We start from the raw sequence: 12,309 nt of genomic DNA, 5'->3' as shown, positions 1-12,309 counted from the left end.
CGCCCACAGGTCCACCGGAGCCCCGCCCCCACACACGTACGCACGTAGATTGGACAAATTCCAGTGTACGTGGCGTGACTGCGCACTGACTGCGCTGCAGTCACTCACAGCGCATCCCGCATAAAATTAGCGGCGTTTATATTGAAGGTCCTTCATAACAGACTGCCCACAAACGAACAACAGGAACATGCGGAGCCCCTAAGATGACACGGTCATTATTTTTAATAATCTGTGGCCATGAATTACTATATTGAGGCCACTAGTTAAGTTTCACACAACTTGTGGCCTCAGTATAGTAATTTGTGTGTTTTATATAGTAAATTGTGGCCTCAGTATGGTACACAGGGGGCAGTCGTGGGCTGGAGGTTAGGGAGCTAGCCCTGTGACCGGAAGGTCGCCCGTTCGATCCCCAGGGCCGACAGTCCATGACTGAGGTGTCCTTGAGTAAGACACCTAACTGCCCCAACTGCTCCCCGGGCGCCGTGGATAGGGCTGCCCACCGCTCCGGGCAAGTGTGCTCACTGTCCCCTAGTGTGTGTGTATTCACTAGTGTGTATGTGGTGTTTCACTGCAGGGATGGGTTAAATGAGGAGGTGGAATTTCCCCGTTTGTGGGATCAAAAAAAAAAAAAAGTATAATTTTCTACACATTTATAAAAAATATAACATTTTCTGTGGGTCGGTATTTAATATTCTAAGTGGTCCAGGTTTTCATATTTTATTTAGATCAGTATTTAGTATTTCCTGTGGGTCGGTGTGTGGTATTTTATTTAGATCAGTATTTAGTATTTTATCTAGGTCAGTATTTAGTATTTCATGTGGGTCGGTATGTGGTATTTTATTTAGGTCAGTATTTAGTATTTCCTGTGGGTCAGTATTTGTACTTTATTTAGGTCAACAAAAAAAAAAGTATCGTTTTCTACACATTTATAAAAAATATAACATTTTCTGTGGGTCGGTATTTAATATTCTAAGTGGTCCAGGTTTTCATATTTTATTTAGATCAGTATTTAGTATTTCCTGTGGGTCGGTGTGTGGTATTTTATTTAGGTCTGTATTTAGTATTTCCTGTGGGTCGGTGTGGTATTTTATTTAGGTCAGTATTTAGTATTTCCTGTGGGTCGGTGTGGTATTTTATTTAGGTCAGTATTTAGTATTTCCTGTGGGTCGGTGTGTGGTATTTTATTTAGGTCAGTATATAGTATTTCCTGTGGGTCGGTATGTGGTATTTTATTTAGGTCAGTATTTAGTATTTCATGTGGGTCGGTGTGGTATTTTATTTAGGTCAGTATTTAGTATTTCCTGTGGGTCGGTGTGTGGTATTTTATTTAGGTCAGTATTTAGTATTTCATGTGGGTCGGTATGTGGTATTTTATTTAGGTCAGTATTTAGTATTTCCTGTGGGTCAGTATTTGTACTTTATTTAGGTCAACAAAAAAAAAAAGTATCGTTTTCTACACATTTATAAAAAATATAACATTTTCTGTGGGTCGGTATTTAATATTCTAAGTGGTCCAGGTTTTCATATTTTATTTAGATCAGTATTTAGTATTTCCTGTGGGTCGGTGTGTGGTATTTTATTTAGATCAGTATTTAGTATTTTATCTAGGTCAGTATTTAGTATTTCATGTGGGTCGGTATGTGGTATTTTATTTAGGTCAGTATTTAGTATTTCCTGTGGGTCAGTATTTGTACTTTATTTAGGTCAACAAAAAAAAAAAAGTATCGTTTTCTACACATTTATAAAAAATATAACATTTTCTGTGGGTCGGTATTTAATATTCTAAGTGGTCCAGGTTTTCATATTTTATTTAGATCAGTATTTAGTATTTCCTGTGGGTCGGTGTGTGGTATTTTATTTAGGTCTGTATTTAGTATTTCCTGTGGGTCGGTGTGGTATTTTATTTAGGTCAGTATTTAGTATTTCCTGTGGGTCGGTGTGGTATTTTATTTAGGTCAGTATTTAGTATTTCCTGTGGGTCGGTGTGTGGTATTTTATTTAGGTCAGTATATAGTATTTCCTGTGGGTCGGTATGTGGTATTTTATTTAGGTCAGTATTTAGTATTTCATGTGGGTCGGTGTGGTATTTTATTTAGGTCAGTATTTAGTATTTCCTGTGGGTCGGTGTGGTATTTTATTTAGATCAGTATTTAGTATTTCCTGTGGGTCGGTGTGTGGTATTTTATTTAGATCAGTATTTAGTATTTTATCTAGGTCAGTATTTAGTATTTCATGTGGGTCGGTATGTGGTATTTTATTTAGGTCAGTATTTAGTATTTCCTGTGGGTCGGTGTGGTATTTTATTTAGGTCAGTATTTAGTATTTCCTGTGGGTCGGTGTGTGGTATTTTATTTAGGTCAGTATTTAGTATTTCCTGTGGGTCGGTATGTGGTATTTTATGTAGGTCAGTATTTAGTATTTCCTGTGGGTCGTTGTGTGGTATTTTATTTAGGTCAGTATTTAGTATTTCCTGTGGGTCGGTATGTGGTATTTTATTTAGGTCAGTATTTAGTATTTCCTGTGGGTCGGTATGTGGTATTTTATTTAGGTCAACAAAAAAAAAAAGTATCGTTTTCTACACATTTATAAAAAATATAACATTTTCTGTGGGTCGGTATTTAATATTCTAAGTGGTCCAGGTTTTCATATTTTATTTAGATCAGTATTTAGTATTTCCTGTGGGTCGGTGTGTGGTATTTTATTTAGATCAGTATTTAGTATTTTATCTAGGTCAGTATTTAGTATTTCATGTGGGTCGGTATGTGGTATTTTATTTAGGTCAGTATTTAGTATTTCCTGTGGGTCAGTATTTGTACTTTATTTAGGTCAACAAAAAAAAAAAAGTATCGTTTTCTACACATTTATAAAAAATATAACATTTTCTGTGGGTCGGTATTTAATATTCTAAGTGGTCCAGGTTTTCATATTTTATTTAGATCAGTATTTAGTATTTCCTGTGGGTCGGTGTGTGGTATTTTATTTAGGTCTGTATTTAGTATTTCCTGTGGGTCGGTGTGGTATTTTATTTAGGTCAGTATTTAGTATTTCCTGTGGGTCGGTGTGGTATTTTATTTAGGTCAGTATTTAGTATTTCCTGTGGGTCGGTGTGTGGTATTTTATTTAGGTCAGTATATAGTATTTCCTGTGGGTCGGTATGTGGTATTTTATTTAGGTCAGTATTTAGTATTTCATGTGGGTCGGTGTGGTATTTTATTTAGGTCAGTATTTAGTATTTCCTGTGGGTCGGTGTGGTATTTTATTTAGATCAGTATTTAGTATTTCCTGTGGGTCGGTGTGTGGTATTTTATTTAGATCAGTATTTAGTATTTTATCTAGGTCAGTATTTAGTATTTCATGTGGGTCGGTATGTGGTATTTTATTTAGGTCAGTATTTAGTATTTCCTGTGGGTCGGTGTGGTATTTTATTTAGGTCAGTATTTAGTATTTCCTGTGGGTCGGTGTGTGGTATTTTATTTAGGTCAGTATTTAGTATTTCCTGTGGGTCGGTATGTGGTATTTTATGTAGGTCAGTATTTAGTATTTCCTGTGGGTCGTTGTGTGGTATTTTATTTAGGTCAGTATTTAGTATTTCCTGTGGGTCGGTATGTGGTATTTTATTTAGGTCAGTATTTAGTATTTCCTGTGGGTCGGTATGTGGTATTTTATTTAGGTCAGTATTTAGTATTTCCTGTGGGTCAGTATTTGTACTTTATTTAGGTCAAGAGTCCCCGCACTGTTGATCAGCTGAAATCCTATAGGAAGCATGAATGAGAACATTGCACCTTCATAACCACAGAAGCGTCTTCTCAGTTCCTAAACGCTTATGAAGTGCTGGTAAATGTAGAGGTGATGAAACACAGCGGTAAAAAGGCCCCGTCTAAACTTTTTTGGAATGTGTTGCTGGCATTAAATTCAAAATGGATACATATTTTTCAAAAACAATAAAATTCCTCAGTTTCAACATGTTGTGATGTTTTGTACTGTTTTCAATTAAATATACACTCAAAAAAAGATTTATGGCCATCATAAACAAGAAGCACATATTTTACATAAAACTTCTTTTAAAAATGTAAAAATATACTTTATTTATTTAGATTTATTAGAAGCAACACAATTTGATGCAATTGAATGTTATAAGGCCTGTTGGATTTTTAGCGAACTAGCTAGCTAGCATCCTTGCTAGGCCTGCTGTCACGGTAACGGGGACATCGATTAAATAAACGATGAAAGTGATTTATTGTGACGCTGTATATAAAGTTGTATTCCATTCATATGCAAATCAACAGTTCATGGTTTTTGTAACTGTAGGTGACCTCGGCACGTTAGCGTGGCAGGAAGTGACGGATAGCGTTAGCTACTGTAGCTAACTTGCATGGTTAGCATGAGAGTTGCACCTCAATCAGAGTGATTTGCACACTTTAATTAGGAGCTCAATTGGGAGTGAATAGAAATTCTAAGGGCAGCACGGTGGCGCGGTGGGCAGCGCTGTCGCCTCACAGCGAGGAGGGCCTGGGTTTGATTCCCCTGCCGGGTGACCGGGGTCCTCTCTGTGTGGAGTCTGCATGTTCTCCCCGTGTCTGCGTGGGTTTCCTCCGGGTTCTCCGGTTTCCTCCCACAGTTCAAAGACATGCAGTCAGGCCAGTTGGACGTGCTGAATTGCCCCTAGGTGTGAGTGACTGTCTGTGTCTGTCTGTCTGCCCTGCGATGGACTGGCGACCTGTCCAGGGTGTATCCTGCCTTTCGCCCGAAGACTGCTGGGATAGGCTCCAGCACGACCCTGACGGAGAAGCGGTTTGGAAAATGGATGGATAGAAATTCTAAAGCAGGGAATTTGATCACGGCTGAAATTTATAAAATGATGTTTATTTCTTTCATATTTTTTGGGACAGTCGTGGGCTGGAGGTTAGGGAAGCAGCGCTGTGTCCGGAAGGTTCGATCCCCTCGCCGACAGCACGTGACTGAGGTGCCCTTGAGCAAGACACCTAACCCCCAACTGCTCCCTGGGTGCCATGGATAGGGCTGCCCACTGCTCCGGGCAAGTGTGCTCACTGCCCCCTAGAGTGTGTGTGTATTCACTAGTGTGTATGTGGTGTTTCACTTCACGGTTGGGTTAAATGCGGAGGTGGAATTTCCCCGTCTGTGGGATTAAAAAGTATCACTTGAAATTAGACTTTGAAGTTCACATGTGTTCTGTAACGTGACTCAAATAGTGTTTAACACAGTTTGGACTACAATAAATGTGAACTGAACGTGTTTTGTGATTTAATGCATTCACCCAGTCTGAGTGTGAATCACACCCTCTGCTGTGAACACAGAAAATACTGTTGACTCTTCAGAAATACATAAATGTGATGTAAAAGAATTGCATAAATCCTACAAGCACTTCTAATTCAAATGTTATTTAATTAATTCAGGTTTTATTGAGCATGAATTATAATGCCGTTTTTTACATTGGATTTATGCATTTAAATTGAATGGAAAATTGAGTTGTAATCAAAATACATATGTTTTAAATTTTGGGCTTAAATATTTTTTTGAGTGTAGATTATAATTGATTTGCACATCGTTGCACTCTGTTTACATTTTGCACAGCGTCTCTACGTCTTTGGAAATGAATAGAATTAACACCCATTTGTCTCTGTGTTCTGCACACTGTGGAATTAGACCTCTGCGTTTAACCCATCCATGCACTGAAACACCACATACACACTAGTGAACACACACACTAGGGGGCAGTGAGCACACTTGCCCAGAGCAGTGGGCAGCCCTATCCGCGGTGCCCGGGGAGCAGTTCGCGGTTAGGTGTCTTGCTCAAGGACACTTCAGTCATGGACCGTCAGACGAGGGGATCGAACCAGCGACCTTCTGGTTACAGGGCTGGTTCCCTGACCTCCATGCTTACAGTCACTGTGAAAGTGCTGATTTGGCTGATTTTAGCTGTTGCAAATATAATGAGGGCTACTGAATGGCAACAAACACTGATCTTACCCTTTAATCATTCTCCCTGTGGAGAAATCAGGAAATTATTACGACTGAAAATGATGCAAAGGCTATAAAATATTTGTGTGACATTTACAAAGCAGTTATCTCAACCCTTCATAACAAATTTCAACTATATCCATTTCCAGAGCATAATAGACATTGAGAACTAGTCCACCCTGCCACTAGAGTTTAACTCCAAAATGTAAAGTACACTCGCCGGCCACTTTATTAGGTACATCTGTTCAGTTGCTTTTTAGCACAAATAGCTGATCAGCCAATCACGCGGCCGCAGCTCACTGCATTTAGGCATGTAGAGGTGGTCAAGACGACTTGCTGAAGTGCAGACTGAGCATCAGAACGGGGAAGAAAGGGGATTTAAGGGGCTTTGAACGTGGCGTGGTTGTTGGTGCCAGACGGGCTGGTCTGAGTATTTCAGAAACTGCTGATCTGCTGGGATTTTCACACACAACCATCTCTAGGGTTTACAGAGAACGGTCCGAAAAAGAGGAAATATCCAGTGAGCGGTCAGTTGTGTGGACGAAAATGCCTTGTTGATGTGAGAGGTCAGAGGAGAATGGGCAGACTGGTTCCAGATGATAGAAAGGCAGCAGGAACTCAAATAACCAACCAGAATCTCTGAGGAACGTTTCCAGCACCTTGTTGAAAGTCTGACAAGAAGAATTAAAGCAGTTCTGAAGGCAAAAGAGGGGGTCCAGCCTTTTATTAGCAAGGTGTACCTAATAAAGTGGCCGGTGAGAGTATTTTCTGTCTGTTGGCTAATTTAGCTTCTGTACGCTAACTTTTAGCCAAGCCAATCAACCCAGTCAGTTTTTAATGTGATTCTTAAGCGCTGAGCTTTTTTCTGTAAAGCTAAAGTTTAATTTCTGTAAAATCTCACATTTGATCATAAAAACTGCAGTAATGTGGCGTCTTGGATCAAATTTTCCTGGTAAGAAAAACACTAATGGCTTCTGAAGATAGCCAAACGCTATCCTAGCGGTGAGCAGTTCACTATAGAAGCCCATTACTGCCACTGATTAAAATCGCCATTTAATAAGTCATAAAAATGAGAATGTTTCCTATGATTGTGACCTATTTTGCCATAATCATGACGCATCTCGTGATTATGAATTATTGTCTTATAATTACAACTAGAGGTTTATGCTATCTTGTAATAACATCTCATAATATGAAGAACGTTTCTGATAATGTTGACTTCGTATCTCATATTTATGAGTTTATCTTAATTATGACTTGTTATTTCATAATTGCAACACAGTGACTTACTATATCATATTAGCAGAGCTGGACGAAGTACATAAACCATGTACTTGAGTTAAAGTCGAGACCCCCAAGGTAAAATATTCCTCCAGTAAAAGTAGAAGTTCCTCCCTTTAGACCTCCACTTGAGTAAAAGTACTAAAGTATTTCCCTTCAAATGTACTTAAGTATGAAGTAAAAGTACTAAAAGAGGAATTCTGGCTCTGATGTCCTGTTATCATTTTTATAACCAGACTGGCTTCATGAACTCATTTCAGGTGAAAGTCCTCCAGCGTCTCTCTTGGTAAACCAGTCTTTTAATAGAACGTCATTAATTAGTGACGCTGACGTCTATTAAAATGATCAGAAGCACAAAACACTGAAGGTAAACAGTTTCCATCAGGGAGAACCGAGTGGCTCTGAAATCACTTTTTACACACAAGCAAAGTTTCAGTTTCAGATTTATTTACAACTTAGTTCCAAGTTTAAGTTGAATAAAAACTGGCTTTAAACTCAGGATCACAGATGAGCTCCTTTACTATGTTGATCTGTAGGCGTCTGTTCATAAACATAAACCAGCCCAAACTCATTTACTATAAAATGAAATGGTGTTTGTAGAAATTCAGAAAAAAGCCGCGTCAGTCTCGACTGCATATGTGGACATATTTCTATATTGAGCTCTATTTACACAAAGTTAGGTTAGTTCATCATTTATGTTGAACAGACTCTCCCAAAGTTTTACGCTGCTGCGCTGACGTTGAACCGCGTGCTGCACTGGGTCGGTATGACCAACAGGTCAAAACCAGCTCTAAACAAAGTGACCGCTGGGCCCTGATTGGTGCTCTGGCTTTGCGCTTCTTTCGTTTTGACATGTTACGTTTTTATACACACAGAAACCAAAAGGAACGACAGATTTCTCAAAATGTAGGAGGAAAAAGTCGGATATTAGACTCTGAAATGTAGTGGAGTGAAAGGAAAAAGTCCAGAACGGAGAAACTTCAGTACAGATACACCAAAAATACTAAAGTACAGAAACCAATTACATTTACTCAGTTACTCAGTTACTGTCCACCACTGCACATTACTGACTCATCATTTTAGAATTATGACTTTCTATCTCAGTTATGAGGAGATTTTGTCTTTGTTGTGAGATGGTAAGTGATAATCATGAGAACCTTTCTTATTAAATCATTATTAGGCTAACTATGTCAAAATTACCAGACAGTAAGTCATAGTTTCTAGATAATAACTCAAAACTTTCTTTTGCTTGCAGATACGATCTTCTGTATCTTCACCTCTCAGTGCTGCCTCTGATGCGCATCTCAAACACACGGGAGCCTTGTGTTTAAAAAAGCCATAGAACTATGACTTAGTATCTCATAATGAGATAATGAGAATCAGAATTATGAGATTAGAATTACAGGATAGCAAGTCACAATCAATTATGATAATTATTATGAGACACTAAGAAATTATGAGACAGTCACAATATGAGAAGTCATAACAATAAGATCATAAGTCAGTATGTCATTGTTGTGACACACTAAGTTATAATTATGATATGCTATTTCATAATTATGAGATACTAAGTAATAATTGTGGGAAATCTTTCTCGTTATTATGACTTCAATTTTTTTTCCAGTGCTGGAAACAGGCTCCCATACAAACTTGCTTCAGTTGCAGGTAAATTCTTCACATCGCTGAATTCTAAGGCAGTGACTTATGAGGCAGCTGCCTTCAGGTTCAGACACAGCCATTGCTGAGAAATAAGTTAAGTTAAGCGATACTTTTTAAATCCCACAAACGGGGAAATTCCACCTCTATCCACGACACCCGGGGAGCAGTTGGGGGTTAGGTGTCTTGCACAAGGACACCTCAGTCATGGACTGTCGGCTCTGGGGATCGAACCGGCGACCTTCCGGTCACAGGGCCTGTTCCCTGACCTCCAGCCCCCATAACAAAATAATAGAAGCAGTCCTTAATCCCTCCTCAGCTCCGGTCCCACACAGCCCTGCACAGTGCCAGGTTTTCTCTGCACCCCAACTCACCTGATCAGCTCATAATCAAGGGCTCCACCTGTAGCTGATGAGCTGGACGGTCCACCTCTAAAAGGTCCCTCACAGAAAGTAATTACCTGAAATGTTTATAAATGCACTGCTTGATGACTGAGACTATTACATATGATATGTGTGTGTGTGTGTGTGTGTGTGTGTGTGTGTGTGTGTGTGTGTGTGTGTGTGTGTGTCATATTATATATGAGTTTTATTATAGTTCGTTTAAACATTTTAAACAGTTTAAAACATGCCACGTTTATCCTACGGATCGCCGCTAGGGGGCACCACGCGCACATGGTCCGGAGGTCGTCATGGAGATTCCTGGCGGCACGGGGACAGGCGGGGCAAGCGGGAGCAGGAGTGGGGCGGTGACGTAATGCGACGGAGGCGCACCGCGAGGAGAGAACCGGACCGACCCAAACACACACACACGCACACGCGCGCGCGCATGCACATACATGCACTAGTGCAAAGCTGCTGCTCACGCGCGCACAAACCGAGCAGGAGCGCACGAGGATGCGGGACCAGCCCGGACGGAACGGTAAGCGCGAGCTTGATCAATAATCAACCTGCTTTGGGTTTCAGCACGAGCCCAAACCTGCTGCAACTTACCTGCACGAGCGCCGGAATTATGTTTGCCGTTGTGGTGCACTATTTAAGGTGGAACGGGAAGATTGGGAGATGCCAACTTCAGCTTCATGCCTGAGCGTGTTTGTGATCCTGAAGGAAGATCATTTTGAAGGTGTCTCTCCATCAGAAACACCTCGCTCTAAACACCGAAGGCGTGTTATTTGTGGACGAGCCGTTCCGAGGCCACGAGAACCTTTTCAAAGGATGCTTTCTTGAGGAACCGTGTTTGTAAGTGGGATGCATGCGTGTCTAAAGTTGTGAAGAATTAAAAGATTTTTCTTCCAAAGAGCCAAGAACCACCAAGGAACCTTAATTTTTCAGAACGCGTTCCGGTGGTGGTCCTGGAGGGTTTGGGTCCAGCACAGTTTGGTGATTCTACGCTCTTTCAAGGAAAATGTTCTTCAGTGGAACTTCACACTTCTTCAGAAAATCTTCATTTGAAAGGTTCTCCAGGGCAACGGTTCCTGTGTGGTTATTCTACCAGTGAGCAAGTTTGGTTCCAGGTGAGAGTGTGGTTTCCTGATGGAGAGACTGTAACCTGCACTCTAGGACCAGAAATGGACCACGGTTGATCTAAACTCTTCAAAATATGATCCTTCAAGGGTTCTTTAAGGGAGTGATTCGGCGTAAAGCAATGAGTTCTGTATAGAACCAGTTCATGCTCAAATGGTTCTTTGCGTGATGAAATGGTTCTTCAGATTGATGGAGAGTGTGTTGTATATGGTTCTATACAGAACCTTTTTGAAAAATGGTTCTATACAGCACCAAAATGGGTTCTTCTGTTGTTACAAGCTTGTATACAATAACATGCGCTTAGTGTTCTGACGACTTTCACGATATTCTCAGAAATTCATATTGTAACACGATTTATCACAATACTGATCAAATGTTGTGTATTTGCCCACCCCTAGTGGACATTAGCACCAGGTTATTTAACAGATAATTTGATAGAAAATCAAAACAGAAGCTATTCGTCTGGTCTGTTTTCTTGATTTTGATTGCGATAAGAGAATCAGTTCTGCAATGAAACTCACCTGCGATCTTCTCTTGGTTTGTCACATTGTGCCTCATTCCTTTGAGGGTTCCTCAAGATGCCATGGAGCTGTAAACGTGTGGGAATACGCAGTCATGCCAGACCTGAGCTCTCAGCAGATTAACGAGTTCAAGCTCCGTATGGGATTCCTGAGAAATGCGCAACAATGAAGTTTGGACGGCTGGACCAGCGGACCCTCTGGACCCTCCCGCAGCTCCTGAAGCCCACTACAAAGCAGCCGCTCTGGGCTTTAGCCTCAGACGAAAAGCACAGCGTGACCTCAGATCCCACCCGTCGCCATGAATGACTGGACATCGCCTTGGCGAAGGTAATGAGTTGAACCAAATCGTTCTGATGGACACGTAGAAGGGAGGCAAAGTGGGACTGGACTTTGGATTTGGGACATCGGGTTGTTTCCGTTTGGATTTGTCTGTTTGAAGGACCGTGGATACTACGGGAAGGTTTTGGAGAGATGTCTGATTCATCAGGGGCAGGAGCACCTGCCCCTCAGCAGCAGAAGAGGAAGCAGGTGGTTCATGGTTTGGAGGATCAGAAGAAGGTAAGGGTCATTTCTGTTCAGTGGGCAGTGTCTAGTCCCTCAAGACCTTTCCAGAGGATTCATATAAAAAGCTCAGATGTTCCTGGTGGGATTGTCAGGCTTTAGCTTTGGAGGCCTCATCTCTACACAGTTTAATGCTTGGGTGTAAAACATAATTGAGCTCAGTTGTTGTTCTGCTTGTTCAGGTTAACGTGAGTAATTACTAATAAGAAATAATTGTGATTATTTAATATTATAAAACTCATTGACAATTAATAAATTATTTGATAGATAGAAACACTTAGTAAATAAATAGATAGTAACTTGATCAGTAACGTGATCCTGCTATCTGTGTGTATATATGTATGTGTGTGTGTGTGTGTGTGTGTGTGTGTGTGTGTGTGTGTGTGTGTGTGTGTATATATATATATATATATATATATATATATATATATATATATATATATATATATATATATATATATATGTGTATACATATATGTATATATGTATGTCTTTATTAAAAGCTAGATATATAGAATCTTTTTGTATATTTATAATAGTCTGTCTAATTAGATAAATAGATATAAATTTTATTAATAGCTTCATGCTTAAAAAGTCTTTCTTCAGGGTTCTTTAAGAAAGACAGCGGTTCTTATAGAACCATTTTGAAAAGCACCAAAAATGGTTCTTCTAGACATTATAACAATAAAAGCACCTAAGAGGAGAACCATATGTGTAACGTTCTCCGTCAGTCTGAAGAATCGTTTCACCCTGCAAAGAACCCCTTAAGTATGCAGGTTGTTATTTGA

General features: G+C 40.1%; 1 protein-coding gene across 1 annotated transcript in view; it reads left to right on the top strand.

The window, feature by feature from the left end:
* Positions 1–9,705: 9,705 nt before the first annotated feature.
* Positions 9,706–12,309, top strand: part of nav2a (neuron navigator 2a) — a 302,183-nt gene continuing 299,579 nt past the window's right edge. Inside the window, exons 1-2 of the mRNA XM_037545218.1 lie at positions 9,706–9,837; positions 11,018–11,518. Coding sequence (XP_037401115.1) covers positions 11,432–11,518 — 87 coding nt within the window. The 5' untranslated portion in view covers positions 9,706–9,837; positions 11,018–11,431. The remainder of the gene's footprint in view (positions 9,838–11,017; positions 11,519–12,309) is intronic.

The sequence above is a fragment of the Pygocentrus nattereri genome, chromosome 15, assembly GCF_015220715.1.
Source record: "Pygocentrus nattereri isolate fPygNat1 chromosome 15, fPygNat1.pri, whole genome shotgun sequence".
NCBI lineage: Eukaryota > Metazoa > Chordata > Actinopteri > Characiformes > Serrasalmidae > Pygocentrus > Pygocentrus nattereri.
Note: the sequence above shows the minus strand (reverse complement) of the source record. Positions and strands in the feature narration are given on the sequence as shown.